The 21,383-nt window shown below is 40.0% G+C and overlaps 1 protein-coding gene across 8 annotated transcripts in view; it reads left to right on the top strand.

Annotated features, from left to right (window-relative positions):
- Positions 1-21,383, top strand: part of SMYD4 (SET and MYND domain containing 4) — a 37,065-nt gene that overhangs the window by 6,080 nt on the left and 9,602 nt on the right. For all 8 annotated transcript variants that reach the window (XM_082443442.1, XM_082443439.1, XM_082443438.1 and 5 more), the window contains exons 3-5: positions 4,843-4,987; positions 8,725-8,814; positions 10,052-11,216. In XM_082443442.1, coding sequence (XP_082299568.1) covers positions 4,843-4,987; positions 8,725-8,814; positions 10,052-11,216 — 1,400 coding nt within the window. The remainder of the gene's footprint in view (positions 1-4,842; positions 4,988-8,724; positions 8,815-10,051; positions 11,217-21,383) is intronic.

Here is a 21,383-nt window from a genome sequence, read left to right as displayed (position 1 = left end):
TATACAAGATTTAGTGATGGACTAATATTCTTGACAAAAATTGTTCGAGCTGAATCTAATCATGAGGAAACAATGAGACAATACCAGAATGTGTAACGTTTTCCTGGCCTTGAGTCTTCAAAAAAACTTAATCATGAAAAACAAAAAAATTATGGGACTGTCTCAAAAGAAACTAATGAGAAATAACTAAATGCAGTACGTTAGAACCTTGATCCGGCATCAGGTTAGGGTAAGAAAAAGAAAGAAAAGACATTTTAGGAATAATGGAGAAATTTTAAATGATATTTGAATTAGTGGTGTTTTTTTTAATTTAATTTAATTTATTTATTTGGTTGCATCGGGTCTTTGTTGCTGCATGCGGGCTTTCTCTAGTTGCATCGAGCGGGGGCTACTCTTTGTTGCGGTGCTCGGGCTTCTCACTGCAGTGGTTTCTCTTGTTACGGAGCTCGGGCTTTAGGCGCGCGGGCTCCAGTAGTTTTGGCACTTGGGCTCAGTAGTTGTGGCTCGCGGGCTCTAGAGCTCAGGCTCAGTAGTTGTGGCGCACAGGCTTAGTTGCTTCGCTGCATGTGGGATCTTCCTGGACCAGGGATTGAACCCGTGTCCCCTGCATTGGCAGGCGGATTCTTAACCACTGTGCCACCAGGGAAGTCCCTAGTGTTAATTTTTTAGGCATGATAATGATATTGTGATATCAAGATATAGGAGAATGTCCTTTTTCTTAGCAGAGGCATGCTGAAATATTTAGAGGTGAACTTCCACGATGAGTGCACTTACTTTCAGGAAAAAAAATGTGTATGTGTGAATGTGTGCAAGTTATTAAGCTACAGTTTCTCAGCTGTGATCTTCTGTATTCTCGGCTGGGGCTGGGACTTTCTGCTTTCCCAATTGACCTTATAAGAGGCTTTACCTCTCTAGGGCTCTAGAAAGAGAAGGCACGGCTAGAAGAAGGAACTTGGTTCTTTCTATCTGCTTCCTAGTTAGACTCTACATGCCAAAGAATGAAGTTGGACCTTTACCTTACACCATATGCAAAAGCTAACTCAAAATAACTCAAAGACCTAAACTTAAGAGCTAAAACCATTAAACTCTTAGAAGAAAGCATAAGCCAAAAGCTTATGACATTGGATTTGGCTTCTTTTTCTTGGCTATGACACCAAAGGCACAGGCAACAAAAGAAAAAAATAGGCAAATCAGATTTCATGAAAAGTAAAATATTTAGTGCATCAAGTGACTATCAACAGAGTTAAATGGGCAACCCACAGAATGGGAGAAAATATTGCAAATCATACATCTGCTAAAGGATTAATATCCAGACCATATAAAGAACTCCTAAGACTCAACGACAACAACAAAAAACCCAGTTTAAAAATAGGCAAAGAGCCCCGCTCACCGCAACTAGAGAAAGCCCATGGGCAGCAACAAAGACCCAACACAGCCCAAAATAAATAAGTAAATTTTTTTTAAAAATGGGCAAAGGACTTGCATAGATATTTCTTCCAAGAAGATAAGCACATGAAATAAGCATATGAAAAGATGCTCTTAACATCACTAATCATTAGGGAGATGCAAATCAGACTACAACAAGATACCTTATTATCCTCATACTCATTAGATGGCTACTATCCAAAAAAATAAAACAGAAAATAACAAGTGTTGGTGAGGATGTGGAGAAATTGGAGCCCTTGTGCACTGTTGGTGGGAATGTAAAATGGTATAGCCACTATGAAAAACAGTATGGCAATTCTTCAAATAATTAGAAATAGAATTACTGGGACTTCCCTGGTGGCGCAGTGGTTGAGAAGCCATCTGCCAAGGCAGGGGACACAGGTTTGAGCCCTGGTCCAGGAAGATCCCACGTGCTGCGGAGCAACTAAGCCGGTGTGCCACAACTACTGAGCCTGAGCTCTAGAGCCCGTGAGCCACAACTACAGAGCCTGCGTGCTGCAACTACTGAAGCCTGCGAGCCTAAAGCCTGTGCTCCGCAACAAGAGAAGCCACCGCAATGAGAAGCCCGCGCACCGGAACGAAGAGTAGCCCCTGCTCGCTACAACCAGAGAAAGCCCGCACGCAGCAACGAAGACCCAGTGCTGCCAAAAATTTAATTAATTAATTAATTAATTATTTAAAAAGACAAGTAAGGCACCAATTTAAAAAAAAAAATAGAATTACTATATAATCCAGCAATCTTACTTCTGGGTTTATACCCAAAAGAATTGAAAACGGGACTTGAACAGATTTATTTGCACACCAGTGTTCAGAGCAGTATTCATAATAGCCAAGAGTGAAAATAGCCCAAATGTCCATTAACAGATGAATGGATAAACTGTGATATATACATATAATGGAATATTACTCAGCTATAAAAAGGAATGAACCTAGGAAACATTATGTTAAGTGAAACAAGCCAGACATAAAAGGATGAATACTTTACCATTCCACTTACATGAAGTACCTAGAGTAGACAAATTCATAGAAACAGAAAGTGAAATAGAGGTTATCAGGGGCTGGGGAGAGGGAGGAATGAAGAGTTATCATTTAATGAGTGCAGAGTTCTAGTTTGGGCTGGTGAAAAATTTCTGGAAATGGATAGCGGTGACAATCACACAATATTGTGAATGTACTTAATGCCACTGAACTATATACTTTAGTTAAAATGACAAGTTTTTAAATATTTTAGCACAATAAAAAAATTAATTAGAAAATTGTTCCATCTCACTTCCACAAATTTTTTATCATAACATTCCAGAAGAAAATGTGAAATATTAAAAAAAGAAAGCTTTTCAAAACTTTCAATTAATTACTGAGTTAAACCTGGTGCAAGAAGAATGAATTATTGCAGCTTAGTTCTTAATTACACTGAAGAACAATTACAAAAACATTGACTTAGGGGCTTCCCTGGTGGCGCAGTGGTTGAGAGTCTGCCTGCCAATGCAGGGGACACGGGTTCGTGCCCCGGTCCGGGAAGATCCCACATGCCGCGGAGCGGCTAGGCCCGTGAGCTACACCTACTGAGCCTGCGCGTCTGGAGCCTGTGCTCCGCAACGGGAGAGGCCGCGACGGTGAGAGGCCCGCGCACCGCGATGAAGAGTGGCCCCCGCTCGCCGCAACTAGAGAAAGCCCTCGCACAGAAACGAAGACCCAACACAACCAAAAATAAATAAATAAATAAAATTAAAAAAAAAAAAAATTGAGTTTGTCATCATTTTGGATTAAGATTAAAGAATATACATTGTTAGGCAAGAAGAATTTTGCTATTATTACTGTTCATCACAACTTCTTTGTTTGAATAGGGTTTTCAGGTTTAACCTAATTTAAAACAACATAAAGACAAACAGAACAAAGAATAGGATCTATGGTGTACCAGATATTCATGGGGTATTGTCCTCATATTTTCTGGACTGGAATAAATTTTGAACAGGCAAGCACACCTTCTGAATTAAATAAAATCTTTACTTGTTTTTCTTTTTGTGTTATTTATTTTGAGTTTTTTTCTGTATTGTGTTTAAATATTAATAAAATCATATTTGATATTAACTTAAAGATCAATAGTGTTTTGTGAAATTTCCATATATACATACACAGATGCAGCTTACTGAATCACAATGTGAAAGGTATTTCTTTTTTGTTGTTGTTGTTGTTGTTCCATTACTGCCTTTTTGGGTTTTTTGTTTTTAATCCTTTATTTTTGGCTGCACTGGATCTTTGTTGCTGCACTCGGGCTTTCTCTATTTGCTGCTAGCCGGGGCTACTCTTCATTGTGGCGTGCCGGTTTCTCATCGCCGTGGCTTCTCTTGTTGCCGAGCAGAGGCTCTAGGTGCGCGGGCTTCAGTAGTTGTGGCTCACGGGCTTAGTTGCTCCGCGGCATGTGGGATCTTCCATGTGGGATCTTCCCGGGCCAGAGCTCGAACCCATGTCCCCTGCATTGGCAGGCGGATTCTTAACCACTGCACCACCAGGGAAGCCCGTGAAAGGTATTTCTTATTGTGGGTCTTTGTAAACAAACATTTGATAAACACTTTTCTAAACATTCTGCAGTTTTGTCTTTGATTTCCCCTTTGACCTAGGAGTTGCTTAAGAGAATTTTTAGTTCCATGTTATTCATATTTTGCTTCATTGCATTGTATAGTCAAAGAGTGTAGTCTAGGTTATTCTATACTATTTCTTTTTATTGGAAAAAAGGTGTATGTTTGTGTATTTATACATTAGAGAATTCATATACTTGTTTTTAAAAACTGCAGGTTGCAATAATTTCAGATTTACTTGCAAAAATAGGATAAAGAATTGTTGTGCAATGCCCTTCTTTCAGATTCCCCGAATGTTAACATTTCGCTACATTTACTTTATGATTCATCCCATCTCTTCCTCTTCTTCCTTCTCCTCCTCCTCTTCCTCCTCCTCCTTCCCTCCCCCTCCTCCTTCCCTCTGCCTTCCCTCCCCCCACTTCTTGTCTCTCCCTCCCCCTTCTCTCCCTCCCTCCCCTCTGTCAGCCATTCACTCAGGTATTTTCAACAAAGTTTAGGTGGCGAGTATACCTTGGTGCAAAGAGTTGTGTATTATGTCGTTCTCCACACCCAAGCTTCTATATAATGCATTATCCAAGGAATGGTTTATTGGCCAGTAACTGAATAAAAAACTTATATTCTGTCCTAATAGAAATTCCAGTCCCTATGTCTCTGAGACCAAAGATTTTTCCCCGCAGTCACATTACATAACACACCCAACCTCTTTTGTCCCAGTATTTTGTAGGCAGTCACTCCTGTTTCAGGTGCAATGGTTAGGAGTTTTCCTAGAAATAACAAATTTGTGCTTTTTTGTTGTTGTGGTTGTTCTTTCTTCATGAAGACCGGAGGATGAGATGTTTTTAAAAAGGCTTTCTAGAGGTTACCTTGTTGGAAAGGACCCCAACGCTCCCCTTTTCTACAGAGAAGAAGGAAACAAAAAATTTCAGAAGAAGGATTATATGGGAGCCACAGTGCTGTACTCTAAGGTAAGACGACCGCGCCACCCCCCCACCCCCGGCCCGGCTCAGCAGGAGGGGCTGTCTCAACAATTTAACAATGCATATTTCTTCAAAAGATAGAACCATTACTGCTGAATTGTGAATTGTGTAGCCACTAGTAGCTTTGCCTATGAATTTTGGATTGGATTTGAAAAAGAAAACTGACACAACTCAGCTTTTGGTCCTATTCTGAAACAAAGGATAGTTTGTATTATACGTCCTGAATTCCATCCAGAAACTTCCATTCTCATATTCCTTCAGACACGGTGTAGCAAGTCTTGTTGGATGCCTTGGCCTCCCTCCTCCATGTCTGTCAGCTCTTACTGAATTGTGTGCCTTTTTTGTCTGAACAACTGGTGAGGCTGCTGGTGTGATAGTCCCAGTTTACAGAACAGCTGGATTTTGGTTGGCCACCATGTTAGCTTATAGCCAGTATGACTTAGGTAAAGTTAGGAAGGAAAATAAGCTCAATCGCCACAGCCCAGTTGAACTGCATTTTGAAGGTTGTCAACAAATATTTAAAATTATTACACTAACCATCAATGAATAGTGGCTTTTAACAATCTGTTGCTGTTGTCCTGCTTCCAGAGTAGAAACTGGAACAAGATCCCTGAGAGATTTCCTTCCATAATTTTTAAGAGATAAATACGGGTTTAAAGCAAGAATATATCAACCTCTTAAACCAGGTCTGTGGACCCTGTATATTGAAAGAATGAGTGTGAATTTGAAGAGTGTACCCCCTACTTTGCATCTTTAACAGGCCTATGCTTAAAGTTTGGAATTAGTTTTCGAAAAACTATCAGACCTACAACAGCATCTTTTAAAATTGATAAAAGCCCTGCTTTGTAATGCTGAATAATGTAAGCATTAGTGATTGCTGAAGAACTAAAATCCATTACATGTAATGATCACTGATAAATGGCTTAATAGTAGTTCTTTTTCAGAGCTAATCTTTCTTCAACTGTATGCATGTGTGTCATAAATGTGATCACAGGGGAAGCTGTTCAAGGAAAATAAGTAAACTAAAAAGTGAAATCAGACAAAAAAATTGAGCCTTCCTGTTTCATGAAACTAGTATTTTGTTGATTGTGGTACTTTGCAGTTTTCCATAGAGCTGCTATTTTCTTTCTTTTTTAAAATAATATTTGTTGTTTTTGTCTGATTGTAAATGTAATATATGTTTACTTGGAAAATATAGAGAAGCATAAAAAGTAAGAAAAAATCCCATAACCAGTGATAAGCACTGTTAACGTTTTTGCTTATATCCAGCCAGCCACTTTTTCCTCTGAAAATATGTTTTTCTTGTACAAAATGGCGATAATACTGTACTTACTGTTTTGTAACCTGCTTTTTTTCCCCTCAGCAATTTATTGTGACCGTTTTCTCATGTTGTTAAATTTTCCACTAAAACATGATTTTTTATAGCTGGCTTAGTGTTCCATTACAGGGAACTATACTTGATTTAACACCTAGTGTTGGCAGAGTGTTTGGTATCATAAAGCTGCAAGGAGCATCTTTCTATGTAAATATTTGTACACACCTGACTATTTCCTAAGGATAAATTCCTAGAAGGGCAATTGCTGGGTCAACTGAATGTATTTTTTTTTAAGGCCTTTGACACTTGTTGCTGAATCATTCTCCAGGAAAAAACTAGTTATATCCCTTCTAGCAGAGCATGGGAATGTTCATTTCTCTATATCCTAAGCAATATTGGTTATTTGGTATTATTAACATTATTTTATCTTTTTATTTTGGAATAGGAAATGTGTTTACATAGTTAGAATTTTTAAGATGCAAGAGTATAGAGTGCAGTCTACTTCCTCTGTCCCCCAGCCACTCGTTTCCCATCCCCAGAAGCTAGCACTGTTAAAGCTATCTTTCCAGAGGTACTCCAGCGTATATAAATAAATACAAATAATCTCCCACTCCTGCACACACATACTCTTTTTATATAAATAACATTCTATACACACAGTTCAGCACTGTGCTTTTTCCACTTATATTCTGTTATATGGATATAATAGTAATTTATTTAATTAGAGTCCTTTAGATCACTATTTACCTTTTTTCCTATCTTTTGTTACTTCAGACAATTCTGTGATGAGAAACTTTGCATGTATGTTATTTCGCACATATCTATAGGATAAAGGGTTATATCTGTAGGATAAATCCCTAGAAGAGGAATTGCTGGGTCAATGGAGATATAGATATATGTATTAAAAGATATATATTGCTAAATTGCCTCCGTAATTGTGAGACCAATTTACACTCCCACTAGCAATGTATGAGAATGACCATTACCCCACTCCTATGCCAACTCAGTATGCTATCAGTTTTACTTCTTTGCGAATCTGATAAGTAAAAAATGGCATCTCAGTAGAGTTTTAATTTGCATTTTGCTGATTATGAATGAGGTTGAGCATCTTTTCGTTTGTTTAAGAGCCATTTATATTTCCCATTAGAATTGTTCATATCATTTGCTTATTTTCCTACTGAATTATTGGTTGCCATCTTATTGATCTGTAGGAACTGTTCATAAAGTAAAGAAGTGAGCCCTTTGCCTGTAATAGGAGTTGCAAATATTTTTTCCGGTTCAATGTTTGTCTTTTGATACTGCTTTTATTGGTTTTTTGCTACAAAGAAATTTTTTATTTTTATGTGGTCAAATTCATTAACCTTTTATGACTTCTGGGTTTTGTGTCATAATTAGAAAGGTATTTCTGACTCCAACATCACTTTAGATTATTTATATAGTTTCTTCTGGTGCTCTCTTAGTTTCAATTTTTATATTAAGATTTTGATCCATTTGTTATTTATCCTAATGAAAGTTATATTATCATATATCGAGAACCAACTTTATTTTTCCTCAGTGGCTACTTGTCCCAATACTTTTATTGAATAATCCCTATCTTTTCTCCAGTGATTGGAGATACCACCTTTATTTTTATTTTAAAAAGTTTTTTTTTGACTGTGTTTGGGTCTTCGTTGCTGCGCGCGGGCTTTCTCTAGCTGCAGGGAGCGGGGGCTACTGTTCATTGCAGTGCCCAGGCTTCTCACTGCGGTGGCTTCTCTTGTTGCGGAGCATGGGCTCTAGGCGCGCGGGCTTCAGTAGTTGTGGCGCGTGGGCTCTAGAGCGCAGGCTCAGTAGTTGTGGCGCACGGGCTTAGTTGCTCCGCGGCATGTGGGATCTTCCCGGACCAGGGCTTGAACCCTTGTCCCCTGCATTGGCAGGCGGATTCTTAACCACTGGGCCACCAGGGAAGTCCCACCTTTATGATTATTATTAATCCTTGCCAATTTGGTGGTAGAAAAAAGTAGCCCTTTTCTGCTTTCATTTTCATGTATTTGACTATCTGTATGTGAATTGTTTCCCACGTATCATTTGTGTTTCTTCATTTGTGAATTTCTCTTTGTTCCGCTCGCACTTCGTTATGTGCCGGATTATGCTCCTCAGTTTTCATTTACCTTTAGTACTGTTTGTGGCTGAAGCTGTGTCTGAAGCTGCTGTCTTCAAAGTGCTTTACCTATTTATTTCCTCACTTGATCTTCACACCTCTGCTCTAAGGTAGTTAAAAATGAAGCAGGTGAAGCACAAAGAGATCCAGTAACTTACCCAATTTCATACAGTCTTTAGTAGCAGAGCCCCTATTATCGGGGAAAAAAAACACAAAACTCTAAAGACGCTAGTTTCCATGTATACCTTTAACCGGTGCATTGTTCTGCAGGGAGTATCGCATTCAAGGCCCAACTCTGAGGACATTTCGCTGTGTTACGCCAATCGCTCTGCAGCCCTCTTCCACCTGGGTCAGTATGAGGTGAGTATCAGGATGCCTGGTGTGATTGGAGAGGATCTGCAGGGGGGTTCCCTGGAGGACTAGACCTTCATCCCTGCTTCTACATTAGAAAGCTAAAATTGGAACTGGTTGAATTGGAAGCAAATTGATACCCTCCCGAACTTGTTCTTTCTCCTGATTCACTTCACCTGTCTCAGGTGATTACATGGGGTAGTGTGGGTTGGCAGGAAAGAGACATGCACATTCCCCAGGGCTGTGGACTCTATCCAGTGGGTCAGCAGTGCTCAGTGCCAAGATCAGCTATGAGATACGTTGCTAATAATACTTCAGGTTCCAAGTGTTTGCACACTATTTACTTGTTCAGGGTGGTATTTTTAATAAGTAGATGAGCATGTTCAAGAATATCCCTGCAATAATAAGTCTCACCCTCAATATAGATTTTGAGCGAGAAAGTAAAAGTTGCACTGAAATGCCTATTGGGTGGGGGGACTTCAGATGAGTGGCTTCCTCCTCATCCCCAAATTGAGGTCTAAGGACAAACTCTAAAATGCCACTTGGGCACATCCATTTTGGAATTCTACAAAAATTTAAAGTATACCCTAGAGTTAAGAACTATTTGAGTCACCGCAAGTTCACACTTAAGCCCTTTGGACTAAGAGAGAAGAGCAAGAATCTAAGTCCAGGCCCTAAGCAAGAAAGGCCTGGGCTACTATAGACAGCAGTGGGAAGACCTTGTGAAACGTTTAGCCCTTTATAACTTCCCTATATTGTTACTTCTTATAATAATGATTCCCATGTATTGAGCACATACTATGTTCCAGGCATCTTTTTAACACTTTAGATATATTACCTTATTTTCATTTTTATTTCTATCCTGTGAGGTATTATTATCCCTGTTTTTCAGATGAGAAAACTAAGACACTGAGAAATTAATTCATTTGCACAAGGTCATACAGCTAGCAAGAGGCAGAGTCCGTACTGGGATGCCCTCTTAATCATCATACTATGCTTCTTCTATCTGTAAGACTTTTTTCCTTAGAATCAGAAATATTTAATGACAGTTAAACATAATATCTTCTTCTGTTTCTAATCATTCAATTAAAAGATCACAGTAGAATATGATTTAGAGAAATAAGCACATGATCGTAGTTGCTCCATTTTTAATAATCCTTAACTTGTAGATTTTTGTTAAGACTTTCAAGTGGACATTTAAGAGTAGGGACCAAGGGTCATTTTGGGATTTTCTTTCTGTTTGCAGACATGCCTTAAAGACATCGTCAGAGCACAGACGCATGGATATCCAGAGGGATTGCAACCCAAGTTGCTGTTGCGTAAGGCGGAGTGTCTGGTGACCCTGGGGAGACCACACGAGGCAGGCCAGACCATCAGTGATCTTGAAAGTAACTTTGCTGCCAAACCAACCCTAGCAGCTTCCCAATTTCAGATTCTGCAGAGAACCCTCTGTCGTCTGAAAGTAAAGGTACAAGAAAAGGGGAATCTCACAGAAACCTCCCCAGCAGCTCTAACCAAAGCCTTTGAGGATATGGACCTAAGGGAAGAGAATGAACAAATTTCCAACACATCATCATCTGTCAGCTTATGTACGGACCCTTTAAAAGGCCGCTATCTGGTTGCCACAAAAGATATTCTCCCAGGAGAGCTTCTGGTGAAAGAGGATGCTTTTGTGAGTGTCCTTAACCCAGGAGAAATGCCACCATGGCATCATGGCCTCGAGAGCAAGTGGGATACCAGAGCTACCAATGCGGACCTCTACTGTCACCGATGTTTGAAGCACACTTTGGCCCCAGTTCCCTGTGATGGATGCAGTTATGCCAAGTATTGCAGCCAAGAGTGTTTGCAGCAGGCCTGGGATCTCTACCATAGTATAGAGTGTTCTCTAGGGGGGCTGCTTCTCACACTGGGTGTTTTTTGCCACATTGCCCTGAGGTCGACTCTTTTAGCTAGATTTGAGGAGGCTGGCAAAGTCATAAATAAGCTTTGTGGTGAGATTACTAACAGGGATATCTGTTTACCTGAAAGCAAGAATCTGGCGCAAATACTCAGTTATGACCTGGGAGGGGAGAGTAAAAAAAAGGGCAAAACAGTTGAGACCCCAATTCCTGGGTGTGATATTAACGGGAAGTATGAAAATAATTACAATGCTGTCTTCAGCCTTTTACCCCATACCGGAAACCATAGCCCTGTGCACAAATTCCTCTGTGCTCTGAGTGTTTCTGCCCTGTGCAGGCAGCTCGAAGCAGCCAGTTTACAGGCCTTCACAACAGGTCTGAAATCGTCTAAGCTGAAAGCAGCAGCGGCTCCTATGTTGTATCCAGAGTTGAATATTTGGGGAGTGGCCATGCTGAGACACATGTTACAGCTACACTGTAATGCTCAGGCGATAACAACCATACAGCAAACAGGTAAGAGGGAAACTCTTTTTTCTGCCTTACAATATTCTTCTTGATGTAGCTAATGTTTGCGGAGAAAGGACTGTAAAGGAGAACAGTAGCATTCAAACAAATCAGTGGCCTAAGGGAAAACACAGCTGTCTTATGATTATGCCATTGAGAAGCTATGTGACCTCAAATTATTTTGATCCTACTCTGCCTCAGCTTTCTCATTTGTAAAATGGATAGTTTAATCGCATCTAACTTTACAGAGTTGTGAAGCTGATGTGTTTGTTTGTAAAAATACTTTAAAACCCTATTACCAAAAAAAAAAAAAAAGGGGGACTTCCCTGGCAGTCCAGCGGTTGAGACTTTGCCTTCCAATGCTAGGGGTGCAAGTTCAATCCCTGGTCGGGGAGCTAAGACCCCACGGGCCTCATGGCCAAGGAACCAAAACATAAAACAGAAGCAATATTGTAACAAATTCAATAAAGACTTAAAAAAAAAAAAAATGGTCCACATCAAAAAAAAAATCTTAAAAAAATAACTACACTGTTTAAGAAAAAAACCTATTACACTATTAATTTCTGATTGTGGAGGAAAGCTGAAACAATGGATAAACAAGACTGCAGAAGGAGCAGGGTCTGTAGTTAAGGTATCAGAATCCTAACTCACTCCTTTGACTCAGCTACTCTTTTCTGTTTTCAAGTGCCAGGTTTTCTCCCATTCTTCTGTTTTAAATTTCCGAGAAAGGAATCTGGCCCATCACAGCTTTTCACACAATGCTGCTGCTGCTGTAAGCTGTTGGCCAGCCTGTGTTTGGGCTGACTTCTGGTCAGGGGGCCAACAATCTGGGGGCCACCTCTAGGCACAGACCAGCCTAGCCCTGCTTTCCTGAACCAGACCCTATAGAAGAGGCTGTTAAGGTAGATGGGGAGGTTGCACGTGCCCAGCATCATGAGTGCCATCTCTAATACGACTGTACTGACAATGGGTACTATTATTAGAAAAGAAATGGCGTTTCCAGTATTTCTATTGTGTGATCTCCATTTTAGCAGATAATGTGTTTCAATTCAATCAGCTCATTATACTTTTCTCAATTTCCTAATTAACCCTGTGGAGGGGAGGAATTAGGTCATATCTACACCTAGGATTTATAGGCAGATTAATATTAAATGTGGCTTCACTAAACTATATACATGCTTAAGTCTTCTGATCGTGTCATATTAGGTAATCTAGAATTCTGTCAACCTTTTGTTTATATAATTTTACCTTTAATTTTTTTTTTAAAGGAATTCCTTTGTTTTTATTATTTATTTATTTATTCATTTATTTTTTTGGCTGTGTTGGGTGTCTTCGTTTCTGTGCGAGGGCCCTCTCCAGTTGCAGCAAGCGGGGGCCACTCCTCATCGCGGTGCGCGGGCCTCCCACCATCGCGGCCTCTCTTGTTGCGGAGCACAGGCTCCAGACACGCAGGCTCAGCAGTTGTGGCTCACGGGCCCAGTTGCCCCGCGGCACGCGGGATCCTCCCAGACCAGGGCTCGAACCCGTGTCCCCTGCATCGGCAGGCAGACTCTCAACCACTGCGCCACCAGGGAAGCCCTTTTACCTTTAATTTTAATTCAGCTGCCAAGTTGTATAGTGTATAGTATTTCACTAGAGGTATTTTGGGGCAGGACTCAGTTCCGCATCCTGAAGTGCATGGAACATCCAAAAATAGCACTGGCCTCATCCCATGATACAACAAAATCACACTGCAAGCTAGTCTCCGTTTTCTTCTCTGCTTTTGCTGCTTTGAGCCATTGCTACCTTCTAAAATATGTATCTGTTGAGTGTTTTTCCAGAATTATATTTCCCCTAGGGTACATTCACTGCCATTTTAAAAACTACTGTTTTCATTTTGTTTGGTTTTTCTGAATATAAAAAATAGTATATGGAGCTTCCAGATTATACGGCAGAAAGCTGCCAACTCTTGATTCTGTTGTGTCTTGCCTCTAAAATACTTAGTAGAACATACAAAAAAGATGTAAATGTCAGTAGCTCTAAAAACTATGGAAACTATTTTCTGGGTAAACAATAGCAGTGACCACTAACTCAGGCTGAATCCCTGAGGCAGGATGGCAGAGCGATAGGGACAAACGAAACTGTTTTCTGTCCACCTTCCTTCATTGGCCTCCCTCTTACAGTCAGAGAATCTTAGCCTAAAATTTGTTGCTTCTTGTGCCTGAGATTTCATTACAGTCAATTTTTTATTTGCATAGCAAGTTTTGAGTAAAATTTTTCACAAGTTGTTAAGAGTGAATTTTGGTAGGAAGACTGTGTATAGCCAGAAATACCTGTATTTTCTGTGGCTAAAAAGGACTAGAAAAATAGATACGTAGCATAATATTGGAGACCTGGAGTGACGGAAAGAGGATTGGAGACTCTGTCTTCATCTATGAGGTTCTAATATTTTATGCATGATTTATTCTTACTTATATGATGTTTTAAATATATCTATACATAGAAAAAAATAACACTAGAAGTAAAAATACCAAAATCTTAATTAACAGTGATGAATTCTGAAAGTGGAAATATGGGTGATTGCTACTTTTTTCTTTGAACTGTTCTATATTTTTAAAATTAAAAACACTTATTCACATGGTGGTAACTTTAGTAAATTTAAGATTGGTTGTAAACCTTTCCCTTCATTCTAGGGACAAAACAAAAAACATTAAAAAAAATAGTTCACAGAGCAAAAGATAGGAAGATGATAAAAATGAGTCTATAGTAGTAAATAAAAATGGGCTAAACTGTTTTTTTTTTTTTTACATTTTTTTTTAATTGCTTTTTTTTTTTTTAATTTTTAATTTTATTTATTTAGTTAGTTAGTTATGGCTGTTGGATCTTCGTTTCTGTGCGAGGGCTTCCTCTAGTTGTGGCAAGCGGGGGCCACTCTTCATCGCGGTGCGCAGGCCTCTCACTATCGCGGCTTCTCTTGTGGAGCACAGGCTCCAGACGCGCAGGCTCAGTAATTGTGGCTCACGGGCCCATTTGCTCCACGGCATGTGGGATCTTCCCAGACCAGGGCTCGAACCCGTGTCCCCTGCATTGGCAGGCAGATTCTCAACCACTGCGCCACCAGGGAAGCCCCCTGGGCTAAACTCTTAAATTAATCTTTCAGAATGGGTCAAAAAGATTAAAATCCAAGTATATTCTGTTTACAAAAGTGACACTTAACACAAAGTGGGCAAGACATGTCAGGAATCACAGGTAAATCAGGGTGTTAATATTAATATGAAACAGTAGGGCTCAAGGTACGATATATAGTAAAACAAAGAAGGCATTTTATTTTTGTAAAGGAGACTCTTCTGCAATATATCATCAACCTTAGCTCTCAGGAACATAGAGATTGTGTCTATAAAACAAAAGTGACTGAGTATACAAGGAGAAACTGGCAAAAACTCCATAGTTGTAAGAAACTTTAATATACCACTCTGACTTCAATCAAATATATTAATAAGGATCTGGAAACCAAGATAACATAATAAAATAGGGGATTCAGAGATATATCCACCAAAGCTTGTGTCCTATAGACCAGGGTTTGGCCAACTTTTTCTGTAAAGCGCCACATAGTAAATATTTGGGGCTTTGCAGGACGTATGGTCTCTTTTGCAACTACTCAACTGCCCTTGTAGCATGAAAGCAACCATAGAAAGTATACATATGAATGAGCCTGGCTGGACTCCAATAAAAGTTTATTATTGACACTGAAAGTTGAATTTCCTAAAATTTTTCATGTCATGAGAATTATTCTTTTCACCTTTTTTCAACCACTTAAACATGTAAAAAACAGGAATTCCCTGGTGGTCCAGTGGTTAGGACTCCATGCTCTCACTGCTGAGGGCCCAGGTTCAATCCCTGATTGGGGAACTAAGATTCCACAAGCCTCATGGCATGGCCAAAAAAAAAAAGTAAAAACCATTCTTAGACCACATATGTACAGAAAGAGGCACCAGGCAGGATTTGACACACAGGCTACAGTTTACAGACTCCTGATAGAGACAAAGATTTGGCAAATCTAATTAAGAAATCTAGGGGAAAACGCCACAAAGTTAGAAACGATGAAGGGGATATAGCCAATGATATAAATTCATTCTAAAATTTATAGCAAATATTTAATACAATTTTAGATTATTGAATTTGAAAATAGTAAATAGACAACTTTGTGGAAAAATATAAATTGCCTAAATTTTTCCAGAGGGAGGAAAATACTTTAAAAATCTAGTAATTGTGGAAGAAATTGAAAAAGTTATCAAAATAGTTCCATAAAAACAAGCCATACCCACTCTTTTTCATGTGAGTTCTTTAAAACTTTTAAGGAACATATTTAGCCACATTTTTTAAAGATAAAAGGAAAAATATCTTTCAAGGAACAGATCGTTTTTATACAGTATAAACTGTTCCAGGGCATGGAGGAACCAAGAACCCTTTCCCATTCATTTTACAAAGCCCGGAGTAAAAACTATAGACCAGTCTCACATGTGAATATGGATGTAGAAACCCTGAAAAAAAATCACTGCTATGTCACGTCCAGCAGTTTATTAAAGGAGCAATCATATATGACCAAGTAGGATTTCTTCCAGAAATGTTGAAGGATATTTTAATTTGGAGGGATATAAAACAAGGCTTGGATAAATGCAGAGACATGCCAGATCCTTAGAAGGAAACATGGAACACTGTAAAAATGGCAGTTTCCCCACATTAACCTAATCAGTCTAATGCAGTTTCCAACAAAATCACAGTTGGATTTTTCTTAAAATTTGACAATGATTCTAAAGTTCATCTTGAATAAATGGGTAAGAATAGCCTTTTTGTGGGACTTCCCTGGTGGTCCAGTGGGCAAGACTCTGCACTCCCAGTGCAGGGGCCCCAGGTTCGATCCCTGGTCGGGGAACTAGATCCCACATGCATGCCACAGCTAAGAGTTTGCATGCCGCAACTAAGAAGCCCGCCTGCCACAGCTAAGAGCCTACATGCCACAACTAAAGATCCCACATGCCGCAACTAAGACCTGGTACAGGCAAAATCAGTAAGTAAGTAAATAAATAAATATTAAAAAAAGAAGAAAAGAGTAGCCTTTCTGTTTTAAAGAGTACTGAAGGGGCTTGGTACTATCAGATTTCATATCAGCATTGAGCTACAGTAATTAAAAACAGTATGGCACTAATGTGATAGCCCCCCAAAAGTATTAGATTCTTTCTTCAAGCCATTAAAAAGTTAAATATTTAAAAATTCAGGAAATTCCCTGGCAGTCCAGTGGTGGTTCTCCAAGCTTTCACTGCCAAGGGCCCAGGTTCAATCTCTGGTTGGGGAACTAAGATCCCACAAGCCACGCAGCTCAGCCAAATAATAATAATAATAATTAATAAATTAAAATTAAACCAGAAAATATCTAGAAAAAGATAAGTGAACTTTTACATAGTTTTAAGGTGGTAAGAGAAGCTTTCTAAAGTATATAATACCAAATTTAGGTAATTAGAATATAGCTAGATTTAACTTAAATACCAAATTTCAAAAACGCTATAATCAGAAAAGAAGACAGAGAATGTGGGTGAAAGAGGTCCTTGAAGGAATGAAAACATTGGACTAGGAGGCAGCAGACCTGAGTTCCTGTTCCGCTCAGTCTAACCACTTACTCTCAGCTCAGGGACTGAACCTTTGTGTGGGTCAGTATTCTCATATGGATAATAAGAGGACTAGATGAACCTCCAGGCCTCTAGGGAAGACTCTGCAAAAATGACCACAACAGTTCCTCCCATCCCTGTATGTTTGCCCCTTTGCAACTTGACATTGATTTTTCTCCCATCAAGGGGGAGAGTCTATTTCCCCTGCTGAATCTTGCTTTGACCAATGGAATGCAGTACAAGTGATGTTATGTGACTTAATGAGTCTAAGCCTTAAAAGAGACCTTGCAGGGGCTTCCCTGGTGGTGCAGTGGTTAAGAATCCACCTGCCAATGTGGGGGACACGGGTTCGAGCCCTGGTCCCAGAAGATCCCACATGCTGCGGAGCAACTAAGCCCGTGCGCCACAACTACTGAGCCTGTGCTCTAGAGCCCGCGAGCCACAACTACCGAAGCCCGTGTGCCACAACTACTGAAGCCCGCGTGCCTAGAGCCCGTGCTCCGCAACAAGAGAAGCCACTGCAGTGAGGAGTCCACGCACCACAATGAAGAGTAGCCCCCGCTCGCTGCAACTAGAGAAAGCCCGCGCGCAGCAACGGAAACCCAACACAGCCAAAAATAAATAAATAAATTTATTTTAAAAAAAAAAGAGAGACATTGCAGCTGCCATTGTTACCTTCTTAAAATGATGGTGTGGACTGTGAACAAGCCTGGGCTAGCCTCCCTGAGGACGAAAGACCACGTGCCAGATGACTGCAATCATATGGGTAATCCCAGGCAAGACTAGCAGAAAGAATGTTCAGCTGAGCCCAAGCAAAGTTGCTGGCACACAGCATTGTCAGCAAATGAAATAGTTGTTGTTTTAACACTCCCCACCTCCAAACACCCGTAAACAAAAATTAAAATGTGAGTGACAAAATGAGAGAACATCTCTAGCAACTATGCAGCTCATTTTTATTTTTTAATTTTTTTTAATTTTTGGCTGTGTTGGGCCTTCGTTGCTGCACACGGGCTTTCTCTAGTTGTGGCGAGCGGGGGCTACTCTTCGTTGCAGTGCACAGGCTTCTCATTGCAGTGGCTTCTCTTCGCAGGACACAGGCTCTAGGTGTGTGGGCTTCAGTAGTTGTGGCACGTGTGCTCAGTAGTTGTGGCTCGCTGGCTTAGTTGCTCCGGGGCATTTGGGATCTTCCCGGAGCAGGGATTGAACCCGTGTCCTCTGCATTGGCAGGCGGATTCTTAACCACTACACCACCAGGGAAGTCCTTTTTTAAATTTTAATATACATTTCAGGTTAGGGTATAAAGAAATGGCCATGATATATTAAGTGAAAAAGAAATAACTTACAGGGCTTCCCTGGTGGTGCAGTGGTTAAGAATCCGCCTGGCAATGCAAGAGACACAGGTTTGAGCCCTGGTCCAGGAAGATCCCACATGCCGTGGAGCACCTAAGCCCATGCACCACAAATACTGAGCCTGCGCGCTAGAGCCCGTGAGCCACAGCTACTGAGCCCACATGCCGCAACTACTGAAGCCCACGCGCCTAGAGCCTGTGCTCCACAACAAGAGAAGCCACCGCAATGAGAAGCCTGCGCACGGCAACGAAGAGTAGCCCCCGCTCGCCGCAACTAGAGAAAGCCCACGCACAGCAACAAAGACCCAACACAGCCAAAAATAAATAAATAAATATTTTAAAAATAAAATAAAAAATAATAATTTTAAAAAAGAAGTAATTTACAAATCACCATGTGCACCATGTTGCCAATTATGTTAAAAATCCATATATAAGGCTAGAAAGAAGACTAAGAAAATGCACCAAAATCTTATAGCTGACTGAGAGGATTATAAATGACTGTTATTTTCTCTATAATTTTCAGTTTTTTAATTTTTTTCTCATTGCCATGTATTTCTTTTTTAATTTAATTAGTTTCTTTAAACAATAAAATAGTTCAAATGATAAGAGCATTTTTTTACATGAACTTTTTTAAGGCACTTGATACATATTGCAAAATTGCCCTCCAGGAAAGTTGTACCAGTTACACGCCCACCAGCAATGTTCACTTTCATTTGTTAATTCAGTCTAATTTTATCTCAGTCTGCTAATATTTCTAATCTTGTTTCATCCCTTTTTATTATTTCTTTGGGGTTCCAACACCTCCCAGTTTAGTGTTCTCATTGAATTTCATTAGCAGCTGTTTCATTAGTAGCACAGAAGAAGGATTAAAGTGTTAACTTGGATAGACTTTGACAAAACCTATAAAAATGTATGTTATTATCTTTGTATAAATCCTATTTAATCAAAGTTCCTCAGAAATCTCTCTGTGGTACTTATTTTAAGAGACAGAACTGGCCACTGATGGTATTCCAGACCTTGGTGTATGTGAATCTCTCTCGGTGGGAATGGCATATTCGTGATGTATCTAGATTCACATCATAACAAGGCTTAATGAGGTTCTGTGGAGGTTCAGATCAGTTCACTGCCGTTTGCTTTCACTCTTCAGCAACCGAGGAATCTACCTTCACTGTGGGTCCTTGATGACTTGTTTTACACAAAAAGTTCTTGTTTTGTAAAATATCTACCAGAATAGGTATATTCTGAAAGTATTGTGAATGAATCTTTTTTTCTTTACTGAATGTACTAAGGATATTAGCGAGGTACACTTTTCGTAAAATAGTCAGGCCCTCTTTTTTTGTTTTTTGTTTGTTTTGTGCACAAAATGTCACATATTAAATTTGGTAGTTAAGGTACATACACATTCTCACTTTCTATGATCTCTGCTAATAGATGACTAATGCAAAATATTGAATAATTTTTAAAATCAATACTTAATTTTGTAGAGATAATTAGAGAGAAATTCAACTCTGACATAAATACTCACCCCACTGTGTTCCTGGGCCTGCTTCTGTTAGAGGATAATCTATAAATAATTCACGAAGCTGACATTACTCATGTGTATTGTGATCATTTTCTCTGGGAACATTTTAGCAGCTGTTCTAATATAGATTGCCAGTTATCAGTAGTTGGGAATGCAAGTCAACTTTTAATTATGCAGAGGCTGATTATTCAGACGACAAACTGCCCTGTGCTGCTCCTTCCTGCTGCCTCCTTACCTTTTAGCATTTCTACTGCTCATTAGTACATGTACCAGAAGGTAGGCATTGGACAAGGGTTGGGGAGAGGGGACCCTAAAATCAGTTAAGCTCTTAGGAGAAGCTCTAATGAAAGATTTCAATACAATCTGTAGAATTGTTGACTAAAATTGAGTCATTTGGATTCCCTGCAAATTTTATTTACTTGTTCTAATTCTTGTCTTCCACAGCAGCAGGTAATAGAATTGTCTGCAGAGAGACAGTATTATTCCTTATAGTTAATGTTTTCCTTTCTAGAACATTTTCACATGATGGTTTGTATTTTCTTTATTCATTTCATATGTATCTAGACCTCATTATTTGGTAATTGGTGCATTGAGATTCCTGGCATATATGGTGATACCACAATTATCTGATGGCTTATCAGTTTTCCAGAAAACTGAAAGTTCCCCTCTAAGTACCAATATCTTTCATATTTCATCCAGCTTTGTCAGAAACACTATCTCCTCATGCTTACACCACGGCTGCTGAACACAGTTTAAGCCTTTCTGTATGCCCAAGGTTATCTGTACATGCATCCTCCTGAGACATAGATAGCTATGACAAAAACCCGTGCAAGTATGGTGTCAGTCTGAGAACCTCTGGTTAAGCTCGGAGTGGTGCTAGTGTTTTTGTTTGCCTGAGGCTGTTATTCTTGTATAAGTTTTCTGCCTCCTCCTCCAGTCTGTCCCCATCTCCCTTGCCATTGTCAGAAAACCTGCCTCTTATTAGTTCTCTGTTTCTGGACTGTGGTGGGCTGAGAAACTGAATAACCACGCCAGTTCGAACTGTGACTAAAATAAGAGGAAGTGGGCCTGCAGCAGAATACAGAGAATTCACATATGAATGTAAGTGCATGAGCCTTGGTGCAGAAATAGCCTCACTGCTTAGAGGCTTTTTTTTCCTTCCTTCCTAATTTTCAATCACGTGGTTAAATTGCTGGTTTAATTGTGCTTCAAAGAAGAGATGGTTAGGGACATGAGACTGTCTGGAATAGAAGTGGTCCAAAGAGTTTTTTCAGTGAGAACTACTGCTTGACTGATTTCCCATCAAGTTGGGACAAAGGGCAGAATGTAGAGATGAGCATAAGAAATATTGATTTTTAAAAATATATGACAGGGGGCTTCCCTGGTGGCGCAGTGGTTGAGAATCTGCCTGCCAATGCAGGGGACACAGGTTCGAGCCCTGGTCTGGGAAGATCCCACATGCCACGGAGCAACTGGGCCCGTGAGCCACAATTACTGAGCCTGCGCGTCTGGAGCCTGTGCTCCGCAACAAGAGAGGCCGCGATCGTGAGAGGCCCGCGCACCGCGATGAAGAGTGGTCCCCACTTGCCGCAACTAGAGAAAGCCCTCGCACAGAAACGAAGACTCAACACAGTCATAAATAAATAAATAAATAAATAAAAGA

Source organism: Balaenoptera physalus (assembly GCF_965194825.1).
Source record: "Balaenoptera physalus genome assembly, chromosome: 20".
Lineage (NCBI taxonomy): Eukaryota > Metazoa > Chordata > Mammalia > Artiodactyla > Balaenopteridae > Balaenoptera > Balaenoptera physalus.
The sequence above is the reverse complement of the archived record's forward strand: the minus strand, read 5'-3'. Positions and strand labels throughout refer to the sequence as shown.